At 44.0% G+C, this 12,763-nt stretch overlaps 2 protein-coding genes across 4 annotated transcripts in view; one reads left to right on the top strand and one right to left on the bottom strand.

Annotated features, from left to right (window-relative positions):
- Positions 1–1,293, bottom strand: part of tma16 (translation machinery associated 16 homolog) — a 54,753-nt gene extending 53,460 nt beyond the window's left edge. The window contains exon 1 of one of the 3 annotated variants that reach the window (XM_087149196.1): positions 1,006–1,293. Coding sequence is in view for 1 of the 3 variants with exons in the window: in XM_022240187.2 (XP_022095879.2) it covers positions 1,006–1,008 (3 nt within the window). In the remaining 2 variants the exon portion in view is untranslated. Of the gene's footprint in view, positions 1–871 lie in introns of all 3 variants that reach the window. The other 2 variants (XM_022240187.2, XM_022240188.2) reach the window with 2 other exon arrangements.
- Positions 1,294–11,181: 9,888 nt separating this feature from the next.
- On the top strand, positions 11,182–12,306 carry LOC147796023 (uncharacterized). Its single transcript, XM_087129981.1, has one exon. It carries the CDS (start codon positions 11,182–11,184, stop codon positions 12,304–12,306), a length of 1,125 nt encoding a protein of 374 aa, XP_086986107.1.
- Positions 12,307–12,763: the final 457 nt, after the last annotated feature.

Below are 12,763 nucleotides of genomic sequence, written 5' to 3'. Positions count from 1 at the left end.
GGCATAGGCATACATCATATTTAGTTGCACAAACAGCTGTGATGAAAAAGTAAGTTAGCACAATCAAAACAGCAAAAATGTGTGGCATAAATGTTGCAACCTGACGCCACTTTCAAAACAGATTTTTTTCTTTTTTTTGTGCTTATACATGAACCTTGTTTCTCATGGGGTCTATTTCATGTGGGCACTGTAAGAAATATGTGAACAAAGCATTTCAGATAGATTTGTAGGCAGAAATCTGGCTGACTTTGTGCAATTTTGGCTTTCGACGTCTATCCGCCATGATAAATAGGAGGCCAGCACCTGACGTGATTGATGAAGGTGAAAACATGCGCAGAAGTGCTATACAGTGGTAATTAACATGTTCAGACAATTCCACGAAGACACGACAGGACTAGCCCTAATTATTCATACGTCAGCATAAATTATGTAAAATACTTATGAATGATGAGTGATTCATTGTGACCCCTTTTTTACCTCGCCTTCATTCATTGGGTGCCTTAAATATATCTACCGAAAACGTTTGGGCAACAAGCACTCGTAATCGAGCGGATAAGACCATGCATTTATTAATCGTCAGTGTTTCTTCCCAAAGTTGCCGACCCAGGTTCAAGCCCAAGCAAGGATCCCTCATCAACTACAACATGGAATTTCTGGCTAGGACTAGGCCTACTTCATCATTATAGCAATACATGTACATCATGCAGCCTAGATTAAGATCAGTGAGGACAGAGAGACAGATTGGAATGCAAGAAGAGAAGCCCCGTTTTAAACTTGTTGGGGGTTCAAAATTTGTTGTCAAAAGTGGCGTCAGGATGTAACATTTTCCAAATGTGTTTATAGGAGTCTGTACGTGGCTATCTAGACGTACCCTTGGCTATATACATGTATGTATGTGGTCATGTTGGTGGTTCGCTCTCCTGTTCCTGCGCACCGCCTGCGGCGGACGACGAACCACATAGGGCCAATCTCACAGTTCTAGGGGTACGATAAAGGCTTTCATACCATTTCATATGCAGAAATATTTTCACAGGCTACTTCACAGCATATATAGGAAAAACCAAATCTCCTCAAACTGGTGGTTTCAATTGGTGTGATGTTTCCCGAGGCTCTGGATGCTTTGACGAGTTGGACTGCAAAATCGAACCTAAATAGCGCCACCTGTTGACTCTCGTGAAGCGGTTGGCCTCCTTTGTTTTTTTACTGGGAAGTCAATTAGTATGAGTTCGGGCGGCTTGTTCCCGTATGTTCACGAACAGCTCGATTTGTTGTTCGTGGGTCGGCCCTTCGAAAGCCGGGAACAAACAACCGGTTATCACAAACATGCAACATGGCGGCTTCCATGTACGTTATTTGAGAGTTAGGGTTTGGATGGGCTGAATTCTTTTCTATATAAACAGGAACATTCATTTCTGTGTTACGGAAAATAATTAATGTTAATTTTGCAAAACTACGCCTTGTCTACATGGTCCGTGGCTTTGGAAACCATCTCTCTGCTTTTTGCAGATGTTCAAGAATCAAGGTCTCACGAGTTTTTCCCTGTGTTCCTGTAAAACCCTGACGAGGAGGTGGTGTGTGATACTGTTCCGAGAACAGTATTCTTGAGTCATGTTCCCGGCGCCGTTCGCCGAGCGCGAGAACTTGACAAGAAAATTAACCCGTGTCACCAGAACAGGCCGCCCGAACTCGACCTGAGGTCAGATTGTGGCTGGAAGACCACTTATTCTGTAAACAAACAGAGAAATCAAACATCTTCTGCAAAATTGTGGGACACAGGAAAAAAAAACTACCACAAAGATAGGACGAGCAGACGGAATTGTTGATTGGACCTCTCTAATTTCTGTTTCCCCGGCATCGGGGGGGGGGGCTTTTTGGTAGAAAAAAATGGGGAAATTTCAGGGCCATAGACATTTAGCCAACCCTCCAAGAGACACGGTGTACATTCCTTTGATCTTTGGCTATAATCGTTACTGTTTTGATAACTTCCACAGACAAAACAGCTCAAACTAAAAAAGCATACCAAAGTACGGGCCTAGGCCTGTAGAAAATAGTGCAAACTTTGAATCGGACCGAAACAGCACCCCCTGTCGACTCTCGTGAAGAGATTGGCCTTCTAGATTATGGCCTAAAGATCAGTTTTCGTTTCAATTTCATGGGGCCAGGGGTTAGCCACAAATTTCTTTTACATTTGCCTTTCAAGGAAGGTACCCTAAAAATAGCAGTAAACCTGAGCGTTCATGAATGTAGCCACCCGCCTCTATCCAAAATTTGGGGCTTTTTGTGAAAGAAAATATATCCCGAACTGGAAACTATCAGTCCCAAATTTGGGATTTATAGAAATATTTCTATGATCCTATCGGATTATGGTCTGTCTTATTGTGAGAATCCCGTGGGATCACAAAATATTCATCAGCTCGTGCGCAGAAATACACCCAGTTGGTGGAATGGGTTGTAGGTCTACTCGACCGTTTGCCAACTCGACTCGAGTCAACTCGACTCCTGAACAATTCGACCGTCGACCAACTCGACCATTAACCAACTCAATGAACCCACTGAATCAACTGAAATGCAATCACTGAACTTGTGCCAATGAGGTTTACAAAAATCATTTTCCCAATTTGAGAAGCACGCACGCACAGACCCCGAAATCTGTCACCATACTGTGCGCATGCACATGGTCACATCACACACAATAAAGCGACTTACACGCGCGATCCAAAACTAGGAAAAATGCGTTCTTCTATGCCCTGTTCCCGTTGCACCGTTTGCACGGTCGAATTGGTCGAGAGTCGAGTTGGCAAACCGGTCGAGTTGACCTGACACCGCGGAATGCACCCCTAAGGGTGCACCGCAGCAAATAAATGCCCATAGACAGCAGTGATAAATACTTCACAAATGTTTTAAAAATACAACTCTCACAGGTGTTCAGGCTGCACAGAAAAAGGATGTTCCACATGTCCTCTTTCATTTTCCTTTCAATTCTCAGTGGGTTGACCACTGAATTTTGGAGAAATTCTTACTCAAAGCAGACCACCCCTAAAAATTTCACTGCCTGGAAAAGTTGCAATTTTGAAAATGCATCCTTCCGCAAAATGGCTCAATAGTGCTACTTTTGGACCCGATTGCTTTCAAATTGCTCAGAATTTGAAGCCCTGAGTCCGGCCCAGCGTCCTATTTTTTCAATTACTCAGTTCCATGGCTCTAAGGACCCTCTAAATAATTATATTACATTTTGAGTGTATAACTTTTATAAATGAGCTGGGCTATACGTGGGTGCATCCCTATGGTATTCGGTGCAGTGCAACCTGTAAACTTGAAGACAAAATGGCAGTGCCCTACACTGTTAAAAATTCCTCCTTAAAAAAACAGAAAGGTGCCTGCAGCAGAGTCACGAGAACTCCTGTAATTTTAATGCACAGAGAACTCCCAAAAGAGAGCCCCGAACAAAGAAAATTCCCCAAATCATCAAAAATTAACCCATTTAACATTCTCATTAAAGTGCCGCAAAAACAAGTGAATGCAGACGTCATGGACAGAATGAGTGCCTAAAACCGAAATTTTAGTCTCTCCCGACCACCATTATGACCACAAAGTGATCCCGTGCGAAGTCTGCGCGGTGTTCCGCTGTAGGCTATTGTATTTCCATTTGACAAATGGTGGTAAGATGTACGGGGGAAAAGACAGCCTATGAATGAAGATTTGACATCCTTTTTTCATTTAAGGACAGTTTCTTGCAGTTCCTAGCATTGATATCTTAACAAAAATAAGACGTGATTGGCACACACACTACAGACATTTACAGTACATGTAGGTCTGGTACAGCACATTCAGGATTTCGTGAGGGATTCACTTGACCATATCCATGCTCTTCTTCCATCCAACAAAAATCTTCTACGCTGGTGATAACCGGTCATATCTGTTTTGAATCCCACATATATTTAATCACAACTTGGTCTCTGCGACCTGATTGAGAGAGATTTCGACATTTTGATCTTACCCACCTGAAACACAGCGGCAAACGTCACAAGGTGTGCGTGAGGCGAGGCGGCCGGTTGCGCTTAAAGAATCATAAAATTAACGTAAGAAATAAAAACAGATCTTTCATTTATGTGATTCCTTTCACCCGCAAAGCACTGTAGCAAACTACAGAAAGTTATTATTTGGGGTATGACAGAAAAATAGATTCTTGGAAAAAACCCGAATTGTAAAAATTATTTTCATTTCCTTTCTTTTAATTGAGAATGTCTATTAAAAGGAAAGTCTGAAATTAACAAATTTCCCGTTAAATAACATAAAATACTATATTTCAAGTAAAATAAATGAAAAATTAGATTGAAACCAGTCGTTTCGTTGCTGTCAGAATTTTTGCTTTAAATAACAGCATTTCTAGTAGAATAAATGAAAATTCTGTTGAAAGCCAGTTATTTCGTTTCTTTCAGAAGTTTCTCTATAAAATTACAGGTTGTCTGCGACTAAATTTATTTCCAAAACAATGTCGTAAGAAAACAGATCTTTTATTTAAAACGAGGATTCATTTAAATTCACGAAGAACACTGAAATTACAGAACATCGGTATATGGGGTCTGAAATTATACGAAATGTCTTGAAAACAATAACAAAATAATGTTTTTAGAAATGTGTTATTGCAGAAAATTTCGAGTTACAACAATTCAAAGAGTGATTCTGTAATTTTGTTTTTCTGTAAAATGCTCTGTTTTTTTTAACAGTGTAGGCAACAGACCAAAAGGGCGCCCTGTTCGGTTTTTGTGCTTTTTCATTCACGGCCGGAGAAAATCAGTAGTTTTATCTGTGGCAGTCGTCAAAAAAGTAAAGAATACAGCCAAATCAGAGGAATGTACACCGTGTCTCTTTGGAGGAGCTCGTTGACTATTCTGTCTAATAATAACTGGAAGAGGGCCTGACCCCGTTTTTTTCTTCCAAAAAAGCTCCCCCTGGACGCCAGGAGAACGGAAGTTGGAAAGTTATTATTCTGTCTGTTTGCCCTCTTTCTGGTAGTTTTTCTTCTCCGTGTCCCGCAGTTTTGCAGATGTTTGATTTTCCCGTTTTTTTCACTGAATATGATTGTCACTGCGCACAAAACACTGCCGCATTCAGTGGCAACGGACAAACTGTATTCTTTTTTCGGAAAAACATGAAGGGGCATTCAATTTTTGGGATTGAATTTTTTATTCTGGATAGATTTCCTTCATTTTGAGCCCCATTTTTATTTACCACGAAACCGGCAATCGAGGTGATATTGAAGGGTGCATGGTCGTATTTCTGCGCGCAAGCTCATTAATATTTTTGATCCCACGGCGTTTTTACAATAAGGCATGCCATAATCAGGATTAGCAGAGAAAGGCCGATACCATACAAATTTTAAAACCTGAAAAACCTCAACTCCTCTCTCTCACTCTCTCTTTTTTTAAAATGAAAAATATGAAATTCCATTTTCGCGAACCTACTTGAATACATAAAGATGGTAGCCACACACGCTGCTTAGTCATTATAAAGATTTGACCGACACTGGCGAGCTAAAACAGATATCCAACAAAGACATAGCATCTGCTTGATGACACAGACGAAAAACAGTCCAGAAAAGTGTTTAAATAAAGTAAACTCCTTCTCTCAATTGCTCAGGAAAGAGGTTAAATAAAAATGAAGATAATTGTGTATTAAACGCATACCAAAAACAACATGCCACCGAATCGCAACGTCAGATTAGAATATATACATAATCCTTATAGGTACTATTCTTGGGGAAAAAAACATTTTCATTGGAATATATGCAACGACATAACGTTCCTTTACCTGCGCCGCAGAGGCCTGAACGGCATACGCGCAAGGAATACACACAAGCGATCAAAGAGTATAGAGTACCAAAGTGAATACGTCACGCGCACAACTAGTGTGTATAAGGCATTAGCACGAGAACCAGCGAGTGAACCAACACGCGCGCGCATTCTATTCGTTTGCACAGCACTTTCCGGTTCACAGTGACGTCACACCTCGGTGGTTGTTAGCAAAGATTGTATAGCGCCGCGCAGCGGCGCAAGATGGGGAACTGACCATCCCGCACGTGTTAATTTCATGGAGGTCACGATCCGCCATTTTGGTTTGCAAGTTGTTTGTACACGCGACATATGGCGGCGGGAGGCTCTATCCACGAAAAAGGGGCCGTAAGGTAAATATTTACCCCCAATTAAGATTGAAACTTATATTTATCATAAATACAAATGTGTAACATCATAACTTAAAACCGTTGGAGATGAAATCGGAGAATTTTGGTGTGTTCTGTGTGGTTACATTCTCTGGGTTGCGGCCGTCGGATCGTGCAGCAATCTTAAACACAAGAAGTTGAAGCCTAAGCCCTACATACATGTTTCTCGTACGCCTGGGGGCAGATATCCCACGGCACGTTTCATTACAAATTGCACTGGTCATTTTGTGGAAGATCTGTTTCTGTTCTGAATACCTGTTCACAGAGAGTACAGAAGTCAACAAAGGAATGTGACAGCACCATAAGTGACCCAGAATCTTATTTTGTAGTATCCCATGCTTTGTTGTGTATAAACAAGAGGGATGGATTATGTATGCTTCGGGTGACAACGAAGCCAGTCTGCACTGGTCATACTGAAAAGGAACAACATGACTCTTCAGGCTTTTACAACACTGGTAACCAGCTATGGATGGTATCAAGAACAGGCTGGGTAACTGGTATGTATGTTTAGGGGTCCTGAAGGTGATGATGTCACTTTGTGATGGTGTTGTTGGGGCCCTATTCTCTGTGAAAGAGAGCTCAATGTTAGCATGAATCTATCAGAGGTGTCACAAGTTTTGGTGGGTTTGGGACCTCAAACATTGTGGGCACTTCATTCCATTTCAGCTTGTTTGGAGGTGATTGGTAAACTGACTGGGTTCAAAATAATTGGAACACAGGCAGAAGTTTGTGTAGAGACACCATTGGGTTCTCTTCAGAAGATCCTTCCTGTGGGTGTTTTGAACCTAGAATTGGCATCTGTAATGAAATGGAAACGTCAAATAAAGTGTAAGCACATAGTAAAATTCATTTTTTTCTTTAATAGGGCAACAAGTCTGAATTTACAAACTGTGCAGTTTCTGCACTTATGTTGTTTTAACTGTCTATACTGTCTGTGAAATAAAGAAAGCTTGATAAAACTCCTAAAGAAGGTGGTGTGGTTTTCATCCTTTGTCCAATATGCCAGTACATATTTGTAGCGTATGCCTAGGTGTTTAGTAGAATGTTAAGCCAATTACAATATACATGCATTCACGGGTCAGAGGCTCATTACAAATATGAACGTCATTAATTTAGGGGCTCAATCTAGCTTAAGCTATGTGTTGATTTTTGCCGCTATTGTATGCCCATTTTTTGGTAAATTTCACTTTGTACTATTTAAATTACTACTCGCCTTTCTTTGTTCTCGGGAAAATGTAAGAATGATAGTTCCGAGCTTTTCTTGAACCTGCTTTTGCTGTTGATGCATAGACCTGGAGGAGAAAAAAATGGTTGATGGCTGCACACGTCGACGACATTGTGCTTCGTGATCCATGCGTACACAAAGCGCCGTCCAGAAACGTTGAGTGTGCATATACATTTTTTGTAATTCGCTCGCATTATACTGCACTGTGGGGCAATATTACACCAAAATGGCGCCTATGGCGATAACGCGATTCAGTGGAGAGTTCCCCATCTTGCGCCGCTGCGCGGCGCTATACAATCTTTGGTTGTTAGGCAGCTGGCGCGCAAGTTTGGCGCGGAAACACGGCGTAGTGTGACTCTGTGGCTGGGCTCCGTTGAAGTAGGACGTACTGAGCTGCGCATGTACACTACTGCCTCCGCATTAATGTAAGTGGAACTCCAAGAATGATCAATAAAGAAGAGAATTCAACCAAGGAGAGAATAATCATTGAACCGTAATCCTGTGTCTCTAGTGGGCTTTATTTTTCTCTTTTTTTGGTGTGGGTCTTGTCTGTCAACGTCCAACGTCCAAACCTGCCTTGTCCGGTGTGAAAGTCCTTAGACCACATACGGGTCCATTACACTGGCGGCAGCGGTGGGATTGTGTTCCCCGTGTCCTTGTGAGCACACCCCCAGAAAGAGAGAGAAAAGAATCCAAAAACGGCAGTGGTGTATACCGAGACGTGAGAAGGAACAACGGGTAGATTGGCAGGGGAACACGGCAGTGGTGTATACCGAGCCGTGGTAGGGAGCAATGGGTGACTGAACAGCGTAGCACGGCAGTCGTGTCTTGTAAGCCCTTGAACTGGTGTGTACAGCTATAGAACCACTGCGCCTGAGTGTTGCCCGGAGTCTGCCACCTGGTGTCCACCGCCCGGAGTCCACCGCCCGGTGTCTACCGACCGGTGCTCGTCGGCCGTTTTGGGTTTCTAGACTGACTTTGCAGTATTAAAGTATATGGTTTACAGATAATCAAATAAGCAAGAGACAATTCATTGGCAATAGAAAGGAAATTTGTACATGGACTGGTTACCAGGCATCCCACCTTGGGTGATTTAGACTTATACAGTGTTCTAGAGAGGGAATATGAGAGAGTTATTCGGAAAATTGAAGTACTTTCCCAGATCCTGAAAGGCATGTTAGGATGTCCCCCAAATGAACAGCATGTAGAAAAGAAATCGCTAGGAAGTGCTCAGGCGACAACTGGGACCTCGCTCCCGTGGGAAGAAGCTGAACACCCAGTTGCACCTCGGGAGCACGTTCAGCCTCCTTTCGAGCTGCCCCTGCGGAAACCGGTATTGGTGTGGGCAGAGTTAAAGACAGAGTGCAAGCAACACTGAGTAAACCAGTTGATAGTCCCATGCCCCAAACCCAATACTTACACGAATATAGTACTTGGCAGGAGCCGGAGAGACTTTAATTCCCAGTCACACAAGCCGAGGATTGAGGCAGGGACAAGCTGCTTGGGATAGTCCACTTGGGGCACAAGGTATGTCTGACAATTTGCTGGGAACTAACATTAATTCCATTATCATGCGCCCGCTGCAATTAACCGAGTTCCGAGGTTTATGGGCTTCTGGTTTACTTGAGGAATGAAAATAAATTCACAGGTAGCACTCACTGACTGGGCCGAGAGCTTGCCATGGACAGAAGCAGGGAACCACGATGAAAGCGGACGGTTAAGGAGTATTTCTTTCAGGACCTCTCCCGTAAAATTTGTCGGGCGAGAGCGCAACCCGATTGGAAACCATTCGCGCTCACCTATTGTGCCTCTTGAGCGGCCTGAGAACTTCGACGATTGGCAGGGGAGGAGAGAAAATGGGAATATTGACCTGCCTCAAAACTGCAGTTGCTTGAAAAGCGTCCAGACAAAAGAAACAGCCCATCGACCTACTGGACAAGGTGCTGTCAATTCTAAGCTTGGGAAAGGACAAATTCCAGAACTCTAACCTATTATGTCAGGCAGCCCCAGTTTCCAACCTAAAGAAAAGACAGTTGGGCAATGCAAAATGATGGTACCATCAACTCCCAAAGAAGGGAGCGTCGGAAAGGCAGCCAAGCCCGAAGGAAGTCACCTGGCAAAGAATAGACCAATCATCAAGCCTGACCGCTATGATGGAAAGACGCCGTGGAAATCTTACCTTCAACACTTTGAAATGTGCGCCGCAATCAATGAATGGCACGATAAGGAGAAATGCCAATACCTCACTGTGCTGCTAACAGCGACAGTGCAACAGACCTTAGGTAGTCTGCAAGCCGAAGCAAAAGACTACAAGAGACTTGTGAAGTCTTTAGAGTCCCGCTTTGATCCGTCAGGTAGGAAGGAACTTCACTGAGCGCAGCTAAGGAACAGAAGACAGAAACCGTCTGAAAGCCTCGTGGAGCTGGCGGAGGAAGTTCGGCAGCTAGTACAGAAAGTCTATGCTGACCTTCCTGAGGATAGCCGTAACAGAATGGGGCGAGACCACTTTCTGGATGCGCTCCATGATGGTGAGATACGGACAAGGATAATCCAAATGCGGAGAGTACCCTAGATGAGGATTTGGCAGCAGCTGTTGAACTGGAGGCTCTGTACAAGGCCGAGAAGGAACGTCGGTCTGCGGAAATGAAGAAGCTCAGAAGTGCCATTGTGGAAGCGGATCAAGTGGAACGACAAGATGAGATGAATTTGGAGACAACATCAGATCTACAGCGCCAACTTACGGGTGTCATGGACCAACTAAGGAAACTTGGAAAACAAGTGGATACCACTAGGAAAGCCTCTTGGAGCAACCAGAGGAAGTTTTCTAAGAAAGGCGTTAGGTGCTATCAGTGCCAGCGTTTTGGTCATGTGACAGCAGACTGCCCAGAATCAGGGAGAGGCCAAAGAACGTGGACAATGACAGTTGGCAGGAGAGCCTAAGGAGACATCGAGCACACAGCAGAACCAGGAAAACTAGTGAGGGCTGTTCCTGAGGGCCAAGGAACAGTGGGGAAAGAGGGGCCCATTTATGAGCTACAAACCGAGAATGTTGCTGCTGCAGTCGGAGAAGGATTACACTTAGATGTTCTAAACATGAATATGCATATTGTGTAGCTGATCTACATTGTATCTGGGTTATTTGCATGTTTGTATGTCAAGTAACTGTTAAATTACTTGGTGACCTTTGTGCTTCCCGCGCACAAGGACTGGTTGTACTTGGTAGACTTATTTTAGACAACTGACTGAATGCATCAAAATTATTGTCATATACAATAATAACCCCTTGTATTATGTGATATTTTGGTGACGTGTTAATTGAAGCTCACGTTACTTGTACTATAATTTACTTGGTGACCCTTTGCGTTGGGTTTGTGTTGGCTGTGGAGTTCGAGTTTTAGAGGGACGCGTAGAGGTATATTTTGATGTCAGTAGCACCAATTTCCACGTCTGTGTAGGCATAGTCCCATGGCGATTGTGTAGTACAGTCTGCACGGAAACCACCAGTGAGTACATGTACTTCTTGATTTTGTTTGTGATATTGATGTGTTATGTTTAAGGACACTGCCGTTCACTTTTAAGTATCCTATGTAAGCAACGATACACATGTGTGCTATAGTCAGTGAATGTACTGTACGTGTAAAGTGTGTGTATGTATACAGGTTGATCACTGGAAGCTCTCATTATTTTGTTATTTCAGCAATGGGGGATTTGTCACTCCAGGATCTATATTGTAAGGATGCTTGTGACAGTTGCTGGTCACCAATACATCAAGGCTACAAATGTCCTGCCAAGCCTGTCTTCGTCTTTCAAGTTGTGCGTGTCCCGTGCCGGTGCTCGTTCCGTGCCCTTGACTGGAAATCGTGTCAAGCACCCGTTCATCAAGGCATCACTTGTAAGAGATGTGCTCTTGTGGTTAGACTTCATGAGGAGCGAGCAGTGTGTGGTGGATGTCACTAACAGATGTCTTGAATGGGGAGGAATTGTGCTGCCTCTGTGGAAGACAGCGGACAGACAGCAGAGCTGTCGGGTGACTTTTTCAGAAATGGTCGTAGTTCCTCCTGGGACCGAGATGCTTGTTGCAGGAAGTCTTGGAAACGACGGCATGACTGTTTCATACGGAATAGTTGAACCTTCTGAAGCTATGACCAACAGGAGTAACGTCATGATTACACCATCGATGGTGGGCACTGACACCAGCGTGATACCCCTACGCCTTTTGAATCCTGGGGAGGACCAGGTAGTCCTTCATAAGGGAACAACAGCAGCTACATTCCGTCCAATTGAAGCTATGGGCCCCGCCCTACCCACGGATGACATCCAAGCAGCAGAAACAAGACTTGTTAGGACTGCCGTCCAAAGGGACAGCGACACTGTGGAATGCTCAGGCAACCAGTATACCAGAGAATCTACCCAAGACTTGTATGAGCGGCCCTCAAAACTGCTCATCGATCCAAAAAGTCGTCAGTTGAGGAATTTCCTGGTAAAATTCCAACATCAGTTTGCAACACATGACTGCGACCTAGGACGGACTGACCAGGCTAAACACAGAATACAGACTGGAGACGCAGCCCCTATTAAACAAAGACCAAGGCGCCTACCGATTCATCAAAAAGAAGCTGCCAAAGCTGAGATCGAATCCATGCTGAAAAAAGGAATCATCACGCCCGCCACCTGGCCGTGGGCCTTTCCAGTTGTCCTGGTCAGAAAGAAAGATGGGAAGATGCGATTTTGTGTCGACTGCCGGCGGCTGAATGCCTTAACGAGGAAATATGCCTACCCTCTTCCGCGTATAGACGAGACAATTGACACGCTATTTGGATCCAGGTTCTTCTCTACTTTCGATCTCGCTCCAGGATACTAGCAGGTCCCAATGGATACCGAGTACAAAGAGAAAACAGTCTTTGCGACCCCCAGCGGATCGTATCAGTTCAAAGTTATGCCCTTTGGACTGTGCAATGCGCCATCAATGTTCGAGCACCTTATGGACAGTGTCTTACAAGGCTTGCAGTGGCAGACGTGTCTCGTTTACTTGGATGACATCATCGTCTACAGTAGTACATTCAACGGGCACATGGAGCGCATGGAACAGATATTGACAAGAATAAAGGAGGCTGGGCTAAAACTTCAACCTAAAATATGCCATCTGTTTCAGACGGAGGTCTCGTACCTTGGGCACATTGTTTCAGCCGAAGGGGTAAAGACAGACCCAGCAAAGATCCAACGACAAGTGAAAGACTGGCCAGTATTGACGTCCATCCGAGAAGTGCGCAGCTTCTTGGGGCTTGCGTCATATTACAGGCGATTTGTTCCAGGATTTG

This window comes from Acanthaster planci, linkage group LG19 (assembly GCF_054643075.1).
Source record: "Acanthaster planci isolate LZ-2023a linkage group LG19, COTS_SCS, whole genome shotgun sequence".
NCBI lineage: Eukaryota > Metazoa > Echinodermata > Asteroidea > Valvatida > Acanthasteridae > Acanthaster > Acanthaster planci.
Note: the sequence above shows the minus strand (reverse complement) of the source record. Positions and strands in the feature narration are given on the sequence as shown.